The sequence below is a fragment of the Cupressus sempervirens genome, chromosome 3, assembly GCF_028749045.1.
Source record: "Cupressus sempervirens isolate cs-2001-9-10 chromosome 3, ASM2874904v1, whole genome shotgun sequence".
Taxonomy (NCBI): domain Eukaryota; kingdom Viridiplantae; phylum Streptophyta; class Pinopsida; order Cupressales; family Cupressaceae; genus Cupressus; species Cupressus sempervirens.
In genome coordinates, this window is record NC_143120.1 from 246,269,122 (window position 1) to 246,284,452 (window position 15,331).

Here is a 15,331-nt window from a genome sequence, read left to right on the forward strand (position 1 = left end):
AAGTAATCTTGGTGCCATTTGCACTTCCTCTTTGATATAGATGAAGTATCAACTTATGAATACAAAGAAAACAATTAAGTTATACATTTATTAATAGAATTTTAGAAAATGGGAAAACTCTACATAGAACATTAAATGCTAAGAAATTAATTTTCATTAATTATCAAATTTGTGATAAAATTTTGATTGCAAAGAGTTGTAGGTTTGGAAGAATTGAGCATGAAAGTAGCATCCTTTGTAAACCTATCACAAAGAACCTCCACACTTTCACCATTTGTGCACAAAATCTATGAATGAACTCGTAATTCTATCTCCCGATTCATCTTTAGTGGAGAGTTTGAGGAATGATGCCTTGTACCCTTAACCGCTTCAAAATCTATATATGGGGCAAACCTTCCTACCAAGGAAAACCTAATTGTTGTAGTATTTTGGAGACAAAGCCAAGAATATGTAATGGAGTGTCATTTTGTTCCATCTTTCTTCACAAATCAAATGCACTAGTTTGGAGAAGTCTCCTTAGGGTTTTGTTCATTTGCATTTATGATGCACTTCACAATCTCAAGCATTGAGTCGATGCATCATATATCTCTACAATACACAGCCTGTTCATGTTAGTATAGAGAATCATGCTCACAATGGTCTTCGTTTAATTGAGAAGATATGGTACATGATCCCACCATGAATCATCTAGTATCCTTTGCCTAATTTTTGTTGCCCTTTTAGTGCTAGACCAATTTCGGCTAATCACCATATTAGTAAGTTCCTCTCTAACTTTCACAAGTCATCTCAATTAGAGGCAAAATGGGTCTTTGTAACCTATCATAGAAATTAAAGCCAAAACAATTAGAATTTCAAAACAAACTTTAAAGAAGAATTAGAGGACACAATTAAATTATGAAAATCAGAAAATATAAAATTTCATACTACATTCGATAGCACCAATTCTTTTAAGTGATCTATAAATTCTCATTTTGAAATACATTTTCCAAACATCCCTTGGATTTTCTACATCAAGTGTGGCAAAATACGGTAGGTTTTCTACTTGAATATTGGGATGAGATGGGTATTGCATTCACTTTGATCTTATTTAATAGGTTGATTTATGTTAATCTTTAGAGTGTGTATCTTTTTATTCAATGTTACCATGGAGGAAGACTCATTCTTCCTTAATATATGTGGGTGGTGCCCCATCACCAAGGAACAACACTTTTTCATAATCAAATATATTATTATACTAGGTTGTAGGGTTCAGACCCTACTAGTCGAGTTAGGGTCTAGGACCTTCTCGGGTCCGAATTCGTGATGGGTCTATGGCAGGTCCGAGCAGGGTCTATGCCACAGATTGTGAGCCCTCATGGGTCTGTGAACCCAAAGTCTGTGGTGCCGACCCTACCCAGACCTACCATGGACCCACAGAGACCCGTGAGGATCACTAAGGACCCCGTGTGGACCCATGGCCCATGAGACCAAAAAGTATGTGAAAAACATAAAAAAGTATATTTATTATTGTTTTATTATGGTACAACTTATTATATATATATATATGAGTTGTACTATTTAATTTTAAATTATATCAAATAACAGTTTACTAATGGTATTGTTATACTATTTTGGCTGATTGCATCTTATATTATTTTCTAGTAGAATTGTTGTTGTTATCTTTCCTTTCCTGTATAGACTCATTAGCTTTTCGTACCAAAATAATATAAGGTTCAATCAGCCAAAATGGTATAACAGTACCATTAGTAAATTGCAATTTGATATAATTTAAAATTAAATGGTACAACTCATACGTGTGTGTGTATATATATATATTTTCAAGCCAACCATTAATAAAATAAAATGTGACACTAAATATCAATAGCAATTGAATTAATCCAAATCCAACAAAGCTGATTTAAAATATTACACTGAATTGAAATATATATTGAATAACTGGAAACCACATTGATAGTCAAGCCTAGTCCTAAATATTGTTTCTCTTATATATATATATATATATATATATATATATATATATATATATATATATATATATATATATATATATATATATTCACAAACTCCCCCACGAACCCAAATGGAATTTTATTTTTTCCGAACCTACGAACTTGTACTCAAATTTGAGTCTATCCCCAAATCTGAACCGACAACTTAGCTATTATAATAATTATTAATTATATAGTTATTATGATAATATAATAACTATTATATTATTATATAATACAATATAATATAATTATTTAATTTTCAATTAATATAATATAGAATAAAATTATTGTATTGACAATAATTTTATTATTAGTTATATCATCACAACCTATATATCATCTTGAAGGAATCTGACCATAGCTACAATAACATCAACACTCCGTCTCAAATAGGGAGGAATCCATTTAGGTTGTGTCACAATGACTGTCCTTGAATAGGCAGATTGAATAGATTCTTTAATAATGGAGTAGTGTTGCATAAGTCAATAAAATAATTGGTTGATTAATTAATTTATTAATGTCTCAAATAATACTTTATTTGAGACATCATTGTGAATTAGATATGTAAGTCTTCTAGAGCTAACTTCAACCCTCCCTCTTAGCTACAGAGGGGCCCATGTTAGGTTAAATCATAATGAATTTATCATTAAGATTTACCATAAACATCACAATGAATTTTAGATACCTCCATATGACATCCTTGGATATCACCTCATGCGATTTGATAATTTTGGATATATCTAGTACCACATGACATATCCTTAGATATCACCTTATGTGATATTCACCATAGTAGATTTTAAAATATCTACCATTATAGTAGGGGTCACCCAACCCAATCTATATCCTCCCACTCGGGCAAGACTACACCATCCCCCCTACTATTCTAAGGGGCCTTGGGGCTCCTCTTACTATTTTATGGTTCTATGGCCCCTACTATTCTAATGGGGCCCACCCACCCACCCCAATCGAGAATTGTAGGGGCGGGGGCGATTCGGTTAGACCAGGGAGACACTAATAGATGGAGAAAACATCAAGAGCAGATGGGAAGTGTGGAGTTGCCGCATTGCTGGTTCACCCCCACCCGCAGGACTATTGGGGGGAGGAGTGAACTCCTATCCACTTCGCTTGGGCCCCATAAAATTATAGGCCATAAAAGCCCCATTATTTTGCCCTTTTAGATTATTCGACCCCCCCCCCCCCCCCCCCCCCGCCCCCCCCCCCCCCCCCCCCAAAAGAAAAAGAAGTAGATTATTGGCTAGGGCCCATAAAATTATAGGGGGGGGCGGGCTCCCTAGCCATTTTATGGGCTATAATTTTAGGTTAGCCCCATCCCTCATAAAATTATAGGCCACTGTGAATAAGGCATCTAGACGTAATACCACTGCCTATAGCTTTTGGCCCTACCTCTATAGTCCCACTTTCTATAGCCTTTGGCCATGTATAGCCTAAGTTCAGGAGAGATGAATGGGAATATAGAGAATAGAAGATTATGTTGGCCTATAGGAACTTGAACCAGCTCTTCAATCGGAGCCCATAGCCCATGAATTTTAGGGTAGGGCATCTAGATATGCTCAAACTGGATCTGCTACTACTTTTGCTCGGCCAATTGTTTATGATCAAGCCGTCGCTCTGCATGCATCCTGATCGATTCATTCCAATGCAGAGTGGCCCCGGGAAATGAAAGGTGGGTGGGCAATCAGAAGACTGCCTATCTTCTCCTATAGCTGGCCAGTTCAAGGCTTCCCGCTTCCGAGATTATGTCCTTGAATACCACTCTGTGCATTATCCTCCATAAAGGTTTTTAAGGTATCTACCACCATGTCCTTAGATACCACCATATGTGCTATCCTCCATAATGGATTTATGATATCTATCATTATGGCATGCCCTTGGGTATCACCACGTGCTAGCCACCATAATGGATTTAAAAAATCAGTTCCCTTTAGGATATATTCTTGGATACCACCATATGTGCTATCCACCTTAAAGGGTTTTAAGATGTCTACCATTATGTCCTTGGATACCACCATATGGGCTATCCTCCATAATAGATTAATGATATCTACCATTATGGCATGTCCTCGTGTACGACTACATGCACTACCCACCATAATGGATCTTAAAATATCTACATGTGTAATGAATATCCATTACTTTATGAGGTATCAATCATCATATAGTAAATAGATTCTTTAATAATAGGGTAATATTTGTTAGAATCTGAAAAGATTAATAACTCAGAAAACTAGTGCAAAGAATAAATATCTAAACTATGAATGCAAATGATACAAAATCAAAATAGCAACATAGAGTTAGTCTCCAAGAGAGTAATGCAAATGCTGGAAGCAAAATAGCATTAAGAGGATGCAAAAACAAGAGATGCAAATACAAGCCAGGTAGCATGCTTATATAGGCTAGGAAGAGGGAGGAGGTGGCAACACCAACCAATGAGGAGCAACCATCTATCGGACTAAAGATAGCAAAGTATCTTCCCAAGATAGCTAATGGATGCTCACATGTAGGAAGGTGACACCTCACAACCATTCACCTAATAAGACATGCTTTATTAACCTAAGTGAGATTATTAAAAAGTGTAGGAAAAACCTAGCAAAATAAGAAAAAAAAAAACTACACTAACACCCCCCCATAAGCGAAGCTTAGGTGGATGTAAAAATGGGTCCCGACAAGTCAAGCCTGATGAGGTACCAATGTACATAAGATTTCCCAAAAGAGAGAGAAAAAATACCCCCCAAAAAAAAAGTCAGGACTCCGAGTGAGAGGAAGAGGCCCCCCCAAAAGATGAAGCATCCCGCACCCCCAACAAAGCTTGCAAATGAAGGAACTTGCTCTCAGTGAAGGGTTTGGTGAAGATATCAGCAACTTGCTCGGGAGTCGGACAATAGCGAAGGTCAATGACATTGACCATGGATGAGCTCCCGGATGTAGTGCATGTGGACCTCTATGTGTTTGGTCCGTTGATGATGAACCGGATTCCGTGAGATCTGAATGGCAGTCTAGTTGTCACAAAATATGACTGATGGCCGTCTAATCTGGCTACCAAACTCAGTGAGAAGATGTTGAAGCTAAATGGCCTCAGTGGCGGCATTTACAGCCTCCCGATACTCAGCCTTAGTAGAAGATAGAGCAATAGCAGACTGCTTTTTGCTCGACCAACAAACAGGACCTGACCCAAGTGAGAAGGTATACTCTGAAGTAGACTTGCGATCCTCAGAATCACCTGCCCAATCTGAATCTGTGTAGCCCACCAAATCAAGCTCAATACCTACTACGTAGTGAATCCCACAACTATGAGAACCCTGAATGTAGTGAAGGATCCACTTGGCTGCTTTCCAGTGCAACTCATGGGGCTCCTGCATGAATCGAGAGACCGTGCCTACAGCATAGGAGATGTCAAGTCTCATATGAGTCAGATAAATGAGACTCCCAACAAGTCGGCAGTACAAAGTGCCATCAACAAGTGGTGAAGAACATTGAGCCTCAAGTTTGACTCCAGAAAGGAAGGGAGTCGGAGCAGGCTTACAGTCAGCCATATGAAACCTTGAGAGTAAATCTAGAGCATACTTGGATTGTGTGATGGTGATCCCAGAAGGAGACTGAAGATCTCAATCCCGAGAAAGTAATGCAAAAAGCCCAAGTCAGTCATCAAAAAACTGTCCTGAAGGGCCACTTTGATAGCCTTAATGGTGGGTGAAGAACTTCCTGTGATCAGCAAGTCATCAACATACAAAACCAAAAATAGAAGTGAATCACCCTGTTGTAAAATGTAGACATTAGGATTAGAATGGCACCGAGTGAACCCAACTGATAGAAGGAAGGAGTCCATTTTGGCATACCAGGCCCGAGGAGCCTGTTTGAGGCCATAGAGAGACTTCCGAAGACGGCACACAAGTGAAGAATCCTTAAGGAAGCCCTGTGGCTGCTCCATGTAGATCTCCTCATGAAAGTCACCATGAAGAAAAGCACTCTTCACATCCATCTGATGTACTTCCCAACGATTAGCTGCAACAATGGCAAGAACAATTCGAATAGAATTCATTCGGGCAACTGGTGCAAAAGTCTCAGAGTAGTCAATCCCAGGAACCTGGGAGAATCCTTTGGCGACCAAGCGAGCCTTGTGTTTGTCAACTGACCCATCTGCTGCAAATTTTGTTCGATAGATCCACTTACATCAAACAAGTTTTCTTCCTTTAGGAAGAGGGACAAGATCCCAAGTGTGGTTCCTCATCAAAGAACTATACTCTTCCTGCATAGCTATATCCCACTCAGGAATACCAGAAGCCTCATGAAAGGACAGTGGATCTGAGGTAGTAGCAATGAAAACATGTGGAGCATCCTGGAATTGTGAACGAGTTCGCTTGGTGTCTAATGGATCCCCAACCCAATCACCTGCAGACTGCAAGGTCTGTCTAGCCCAAAGTGGACAGGAAGATGGAGAATCTGGAGGGGAATCATTGACCTCTGAATGATGACTAGGAGAGGAAGGAGGTGAGTTCTCTGAATCACTTTCTGCATCAGAAGTAGAGGTAGAAGATTGTTCAGGTAAATCAGATTCATTAGAAGATCTGTCATGTATTCCAAGTGACTCTAATGTCAAGGTAGAAGGAGTTGGAGAAGTGACAGAAAGCGAGCTTGAAGATCCCTCCTCAAACTGAACACTCCTCTCAATGAATAACTCATGTGTAGTAGGGTGGAGCAATCAATAACCCTTCACACCATCAGGATAACCTACAAATATGCAAGGTCTGCTTTGCGGATCCAAAGCCTTACGTTTCTCTGTAGGAATGTGGGCCCATGCAAGGGAGCCAAAAACTCGAAAGTGCTTAACTGATGGTTTCTGACCGCTCCAAGCTTCAAAAGGAGTAACTCCCTTCAAGGCTCGATGAGGAACACGGTTCTGGATATAACAAGCACAGTTAATGGCTTCTGCCCAATACTGTGGTGCAAGAGATCTAGAGTGAAGCATACAGTTTGCCATTTTCTTCAAGGATCTATTCTTCCGTTTTGCAACACCATTTTGTTGAGGATTGTATGGAACTAAATGTTGTAAATCAATCCCCTCTGAAGTGCAAAATCTTTCAAACCGATGGTTGACATACTCACCACCATTGTCTGTGTGTAAAACCTTGATGGCTTTCCCAGATTGTTTTTCTACAAAATTTTTGAAGTCTTGAAAATGATCAAATACCTCTGACTTCTGTTTGAGAAAGTACACCCATGTATATCGAGAAAGGTCATCAATGAATGTGAGGACATATCGGGCCCTGCTAAAAGAAGGATGTTGAAATGGACCAGCCAAATCACTGTGAACTAACTCTAGTATCTGTGAAGCTCTCCATGCCTTACTTTTGTCAAACTTTTCCTTAGGATGCTTACCAAGAATGCAACCTTGGAAAACACCTCCTGAGAATTGAACCGTAGGAAACCCTGTAACCATGCTCTGTTGGTTGAGTTGATGCAAATAGCGGAAGTTAAGATGGCCAACCCGCTCATGCCATAATTTACTCAGATCATTAGAGTGAGTGAGCAAAATAGATGAAGAAGGATCAGGAACAAAGTGAGAAAACAGATAGAGTCATGACTGATGATCTGCTCTCCCAACTACAACTACAGAATCACTATGCAACTCATGTATCTCCACTGAATCAGGAGTGAACTCAACCCGCTTGCCTGAACCTGTGTGAGTGATCTGGTATATTGATAGGAGATTAGTTGATAATGAGGGTACACAAAGAACATCATGGAATGTGCCATCCCCCACATCAACAGTCCCTCTCCCACACATCTCAACAGGAGTATCATCACCCATCAAAATAGAAGGCATAGTACATGGCTCCAAGGATGCAAGTTCTTCCTTAGATGAAGCCATGTGGTGTGAAGCACCCGAATCAAGAACCCAAGTGGATGATCTGCTCTCCCAGCTGCAACTACAAAATCACTATGCAACTCATGTATCTCCACTGAATCAGGAGTGAACTCAACCCACTTGCCTGAACCTGTGTGAGTGATCTGGTATATTGATAGGAGATTAGTTGATAATGAAGGTACACAAAGAACATCATGGAATGTGCCATCCCCCACATCAACAGACCCTCTCCCACACACCTCAACAGGAGTGTCATCACCCATCAAAATAAAAGGCATAGTACATGGCTCCAAGGATGCAAGTTATTCCTTAGATGAAGCCATGTGGTGCGAAGCACCTGAATCAAGAACCCAAGTGGATGGTGAGGAAGCAACTGCAACAAGAGCCTTGCCCTTTCCTTTCCCCTTGTTGTTTTCTTTTGCCTTGTTAGACTCTTCATTAGAACTTTGTTTGATAGACTCAGGAACACTAATATTATTCTTCTCAAGAATGTATGTCAAGTGATCAATTTGTTTCTTCAAACATTTATGTTCATCATGACCGGGTCTTTTACAATAGACACATTTAACCTTTTCTTTCTTAGGCTTATCGCCCTTAGAGGATAAGGTATCAATAGTTGCTTTTGAAGCAATTGGTATCTGATCCTTCTTTTCCTCACTATTATTTTGTTTCTCATCCTTACTATTGTTGTTACTACTTTATCCTTTTTGTTCTTTTGTGCCTTGGTTGGCAGCTAAGGCATGTGACGTAGAGGACTTAAGAGTGCCCATCTGGATTAGCATCTAGAGATGGCATGGTGAATTGAGTACCAAGTGCACCCTTAGTAGCATAGAAGGTAGAGACAAACACAAAATATTCTGAACTTAGCTTAGAGAGAATACTAAGAATCAGTTGTTCATCTTTCTTTTCAATTCCACATTGTTTTAACTGCAGCCTTAGTGATTTCAATTTGGTGAAGAAATCTTGGATTGTGTTGAAATTGCCTGGACTTAAACTAATTAATTCATTTTTCAACATATGACCCCTCATTGAATCTTGTGTGCCAAATAGTGTTTTTAGCTTTGTCCATACTTCATTTGGTGTATCCAAAGACTCAATGTGAAATAGCAAGTCAAGAGAAACAGACAAACACAATGTTCCATATGCCTCATCACATTTGTTAAACCACTTAGGCTTATCTTCATCTTTATTAGGTTCAGTTTCAAGTCCCATAGTTATCCTATTTAATCCAGCTTTCCTTAAGTTAATTGTCATGCGTGATTTTCACTCAAAGTAATTGTATGGAGTTAGGATGGGCATATTTGTTTGATCCATGATGAAGGAATGTAGAGAAGAAATGCTAAAAAGAAGAGAACCCAGCCATGACAATGCCCCTCCCCTTTTTACTCAATCAAAGAACCCCCCCAAAGAAATATGATTTGACACTTTATTTTAGTGCGTTTACAACTACCACTAGAAAGAAATACTTAGTGGTCTTGATTTCAATGCATTACAAACCCTCATGAAGAGCATATGCTGAAAGTGAAACTTGGGCACAATAATCAAGAAAACAAATAGCACCACTGAGATCTACTCGAAAAATATGCACTTTCAAAAAAAGAATCGCCTCGATACGAGGTCATATGAGAAAGTTATGATCCTCTGAAGTTTCAAAAACGAGAACTATACACAGTTAAGGCCAAGAATCTGTGATTTTTGAAAAATTTATGCATGAAAATCAAAAAACAACTCCACTAGTGGATAGAGCACAAAAAAAAAATGCCAAGGTCATAACAAGAATCATCAAAATCGGAGTCTGTATGAGCAAGAACGAGACATTTGAAAACTGCGTTCAAATTTGCGAATGCCAACGGAGAGGGATACGGCTGTAGCTTTCCGCGCTCGATCCTGCAAAATATATAGATTGCATGCAAAATCTAAAAGATACTCAGATGGTTTTTCGGGGCTACGAACAAAACCCAGAAAGCATTTTTCTTGCTGATGTACAAAAGATGTTGCTGTAGTGTAAATTAGATGCCTTTAACAGTAAAAAACGGCTCCAAAAATCAAGAAACGACCCCAGCAACTAAAATATGACATGCAAATGCTGGATCAGCTTCCTAAGTCCATCAATGACATCCTGGAATCTGCAATATTGATTGAAAACTCCAAATATGCAAGTTGGTTGTCAGATTTGAGATTGAAACCCCAGAGAAAAACCGTTTTTGACAAAACTTTTTTGATTCTCAAGATCATCCAAAGATGCAAGAGAAGAGCATACTTCGTTTTTCAAAAAACTACAATAAAATTTATTAGCCACCCCCGAATCTCTCAAATAAGGAAACTAAAATCTACTCTTGCACATAGAAAAACTCTGATACTCTGTTAGAATTTGAAAAGATTAATAACCTAGAAAACTAGTGCAAAGAATAAATATCTAAACTATGAATGCAAATGATACAAAATCAAAATAGCAACATAGAGTTAGTCTCCAAGAGAGTAATGCAAATGCTGGAAGCAAAATAGCATTAAGAGGATGCAAAAACAAGAGATGTAAATACAAGCCAGGTAGCATGCTTATATAGGCTAGGAAGAGGGAGGAGGTGGCAACACCAACCAATGAGGAGCAACCATCTATCGGACTAAAGATAGCAAAGTATCTTCCCAAGATAGCTAATGGATGCTCACATGTAGAAAGGTGACACCTCACAACCATTCACCTAATAAGACATGCTTTATTAACCTAAGCGAGATTATTAAAAAGTGTAGGAAAAACTTAGCAAAATAGGAAAAATAAAAAACTACACTAACAATATTGGATAAGTCATAATAAAATAATTGATAAATTAATTAATTTATTTTTGTCTCAAATAATACTTAATTTGAGACATCATTGTGAATTGGATATGTAAGCCTCCTAAAGATAACTTCAACAATTTAACCCATGTTCTTTTTGTTCATCTTCTCCTCCTTGTTCCATAATATATTTTTACATGGTACTCTATTTTTTCTAGGTCAAGATTTGATCCTTTTTTCAGTGTTCCACACAAATGGGCTCACCTGAAAAATATGAGCTAGAATGTTTATCACATCCCCAACATTTCCAAATGTATCCCCACCTCCTAGAATTGGTTGAATCATATTATCATATTTCCATAGAGAATAATTTGAATTCTTTTAAAATTTAGGTTGACTTGTGGAGGTAGAAGTAGTTGCCAGTATGATTCCTACGATAAGAAATTTTGTGAACACATTCAAAACAAAAAAATATTAAACACAAAAAATAGATGTAGAAAACCTAGCTGTTCTGAATCTTTCATACATTCATTAAAGAATGTAAAAAAAAAGATAAACAAAACAAATAAGATTTATGTTTGTAAAACAAAATGGAGAAAATTATTGAAAGGAATCCTACTTCTTTGCAAAAATCCTTCTACGATTGTCTCAACATTTAGTAGAATGTTGATTCAATAAGAAAAATAAAATATTAAGTCTATATGAATGAACTTCACTGTTTCCAAAAGAAATGAGAAAAACTTAAGTTGATTTAGTGTTGCAAGTGTTTTAGAGGTCACTTTTAGGGTTAAATTCAGTGTCTAGTCAGAGTGAACTTATTTTTTTAAAAAAATATGCAAAAACTTTGTTGAAACTTGTCATTGGGCATACGAGTTTGACCTGGGTCCATTCCCAGGACAATTGATATTGTTTTCTATGCATCTTGTCTACTCCCATAGGCAAACTAGATCTGGTAGGCCAAGGGATGGGCCTCGCTATTAGAAAATTTATGTAGCACCAAATGTGTATATCACTTTTTAACTATGATGACTTCAAAGTTTTGGCTCCTTTTGAGATAAAGTACATTTTCTAAATTGAGAATATTGTGTTTAGATTACTTTGTCGCATCCATGCGTATTGAGGGATTACATCTGTAGAAATAATTCAAAATACTTTTCAGCTTTTAACTTTCATGAAATGTAATAATATTTATGACCCTAGAGAATGGATTTAAAATGTTTTTTACGAGCTACCATTCAATGCCATAAATCAATAAGTTGTCAATCATACAGTCCTATCTTCTCCAAAGATTTATACAATTCCATGTAGAATTTTCAATTTGCATCCTTGTACCTCAAACTAGAACCCATTTTGTGTAACTATGTACTCTTGTGGGAGGACATGCTCTTTTCGTTAGTTTAGTGTTACTTAAAAAACATTTGTGATTAATTGCTGATTTGTTTATTTTAATGTATTTAATATTATTTCTCAATTAAAAAATCTTAGGTAAAGAACTTGTTGGTGTTGGATCTTACAAAGAAAGTGCACATCAAAGACATCACCATTCGAAAAATTCCTAGGTATGCTTTTCTTTTTACTAAAATCAATAGTACTTTTATAATAACACATAGTAAGATATCATGGGTAGCTAGACATAATTTCTTGGTTGCCTTGGTAATCAAGAGTATAATGTTTTTGTTCATGAAAAAATAGGATATCCATAAGAAGTATTGAGAATCATGATTGATGAGAATACAATTACACCATCTATTATGTCCATATTCTATTGATGAAAATGCAGCTACACGTTTTATTAAAGGTAGAAGTCCCCATAATTGTCATACATTTATCAAGGATTACACTTAAGTTGGTTCATGGATTATTGCTATCATCCCATAAGCCCTCATGGCTTGAGATAAGTCCTTCACACAAAATCAAGAAAGAGTTAATTTACATTATTGAGGAATAAAATTTATTTTTAATAATATCAAGGGGCATGCGAAGAGTTATGCCTATTAGATATTTAAGACAAACCAAGCAAGGAGAATGAGCATCACTGAAAAATATTTTATTGTTTGATTTCTACTCCGTGCGGAGCATTGAACTATGCTTCAATTAATTTTAGGATGAAACCCCTCTAGTTCCAATATTGGAGGACAAAACCCACAGTTCCTTAAGAGTGGCATAACACAAAGATCAACATTGTGCAAATTTAATTACTTTCAGTTTGAATTAAAATATCCGTCCAAAAAATGTGGTAAAATTTTATTCAAGATTCAACAAGGAATACATAATAAAAAGCCTTAGGCCCACTAAAAGAAAAATAACATACTTAGTCAAAAGAAGTTCCAAAGGAACAACCCACAAACATACTGCTACTAATTCCTATCCTCCATAATTAACTTTACCAAAGTGTCCGAATACTCTGCAGGTAGTAACCCCAGCCATCAACATACCATCATTCTATGTTCTTAGAAGCCCACCATGCCAGGCAATCTCCCACTTCCTAGGAATATGACACAGATAAATATATCAAGCAAACTCGTGGATGCATCATAATGCATCCTCAATCCTTTTTGACAGGTCCCTGTTTTTGAGACGTCCTGGGGATGAGGGATGGGTCAGGGATGTTCCCTAGTTGTCCCCAAAATATGAAAATTTGTAGGACATGTCCCAGAAACTTGGGTAAGGCAGCGATTTGTAGAGGGGACATCCCATGCCCCTAAGCTGGTTGGGGATGTCTGTGATGCACCCTAACTGTTCCAAGGATAGCTAACCATCCCCCTTTTGCCAACACATTAAAAAACAAAAACACTTAAATTGTCTTAAAAAGTATTTTTTTATTTCTTTCTGTTAGCTCCTGCACCACAGGAACAGTGCAGAACTGTTTGATAAATTATATAAATGTTGAATTACATATATTGGTTCTAACAAGTGGTTTGTAGGTCTGCAATATTGGACTTCTTTCTGATATGAAACATAAACGACTCTGAATCATAGCCAAAAGAACTCATAAATACAAATAACAACTTGGTAATCAATTTCACAAACACCTATAACCTTCTAGTGCATAAATAACTGGTTGTAGGTTATAATAATAGTAGAATACTATTAAAATATCCCCCAATCATAAAGAAACACTGAACTACTTGTAAACAAGTGCTGGAATGATCAATGGCAAGTCTTTATATCACTGTGCAAAGCTCAAACTTAATTGCAGGTCTAATAATCACCTCTTTGCAGATTGAGACTTGAAACAACTACAAAATTCATCAAACACCTTCCCTGCACACTAGAAAACACCTCCCAACATTGCCCAACACCAAAATACACAACCAGCATCATCAAACATCAACAAAGGGACCAAGCAATGCAAGGAATGACACACAACAGATCACGCTGGATCTACAAGAGGTACAAACTTTATATGGTTGTACAATTGAGGTTGGAAACCACAAAGACACACAACAGATCACGCTGGATCTACAAGAGGTACAAACTTTATATGGTTGTACTATTGAGGTTGGAAACCACACATACTCTTTCAAACTCATGTTCTTGGGCTGGAAATGAACATCAATGTGAACAACTATCATAGACTAATCAATACCATTAATATCGGTGGTCAAACAATGACATCAATTGAACACAAATGTTATACGGTAAGGTTCTATAATGTATATATACATGCTTTATCCATGTATATATATATATATATATATATATATATACATATTGTCATATGAATACTTAAACTTCACTATATATTTTAAATTATCACCCGATATTATACATATACACCCACTTTGTCATCCTCAAAATTGGCAAAAAAGAAAAAGAAAATTCTGTCCCAAAAATGCATCCTCCCATCCTTTGTTGTCTTTGACTTGGAAAGTCGAGGTAACATAGAAATATATTCCAAAGAACAACATAGATTCAGGATTTTCTTAGCCACTAAGGCAAATTGCCAACCTTTGTTCATTTAGGATAACCAACACAATCTGTAAATCAGCCTCACAAAGAATCCCCTTCCAACCAAGGAATGCCCTCTTTCTACTACTACGAAACAGAAAGAACCTACATCAAATTATTAGAGTGTTATCCTTTATCAATAGAGAAATAGAACACAAAACCACCATCACTAACTCTGCCACTACCACCAATGCCCGCATATCCAGGATTATGTTGGGAAGATCCATCAGTATTAACCTTCCAATTGCCTACAAGAGCAGGGAGCCATTTGCCACACGATGAACCTTTTGTTTAGCTTGTCATAGTCTCCTACCAGGGGAGACAACGAACTTGTAATCCCTCAAATCCAAATTCCTGATAAGGTCCATGTCATTAGGAATCCCTGTCATTGAAAGGTCACAATTTGCAGAAAGTCTTGTGAAGCCTACTGATAATGTTATGCCACAAATGGACCCCCACCATTTTGAAGTCTTCAAAGGTTTTGCGATTCATTTCCAGCCAAAGGTTCCGAGTAATAAAAGCTGGGTGATGTCCTGGGCAACTTGAAGAAAATAAGTTTTAACTTGAGATCTACCTAGACTTTCCCAAAATTCACTTAAAGAAATGGCGTGAACACAAGTGTGATGCCAATTCTGCTACCAACATTGCTAGATCTTCTTAGAGTATTGACATTGAAAGAAGACATGAGAAGAACATTCTTCACTATTATAACAAAGGACATAGATAG

The 15,331-nt window shown here is 37.3% G+C and overlaps 1 protein-coding gene across 3 annotated transcripts in view; it reads left to right on the forward strand.

Annotated features, from left to right (window-relative positions):
• Positions 1-15,331, forward strand: part of LOC149565782 (DUF21 domain-containing protein At2g14520-like) — a 90,668-nt gene that overhangs the window by 41,207 nt on the left and 34,130 nt on the right. For all 3 annotated transcript variants that reach the window (XM_089819264.1, XM_089819265.1, XM_089819266.1), the window contains exon 9: positions 12,139-12,212. In XM_089819264.1, coding sequence (XP_089675390.1) covers positions 12,139-12,212 — 74 coding nt within the window. The remainder of the gene's footprint in view (positions 1-12,138; positions 12,213-15,331) is intronic.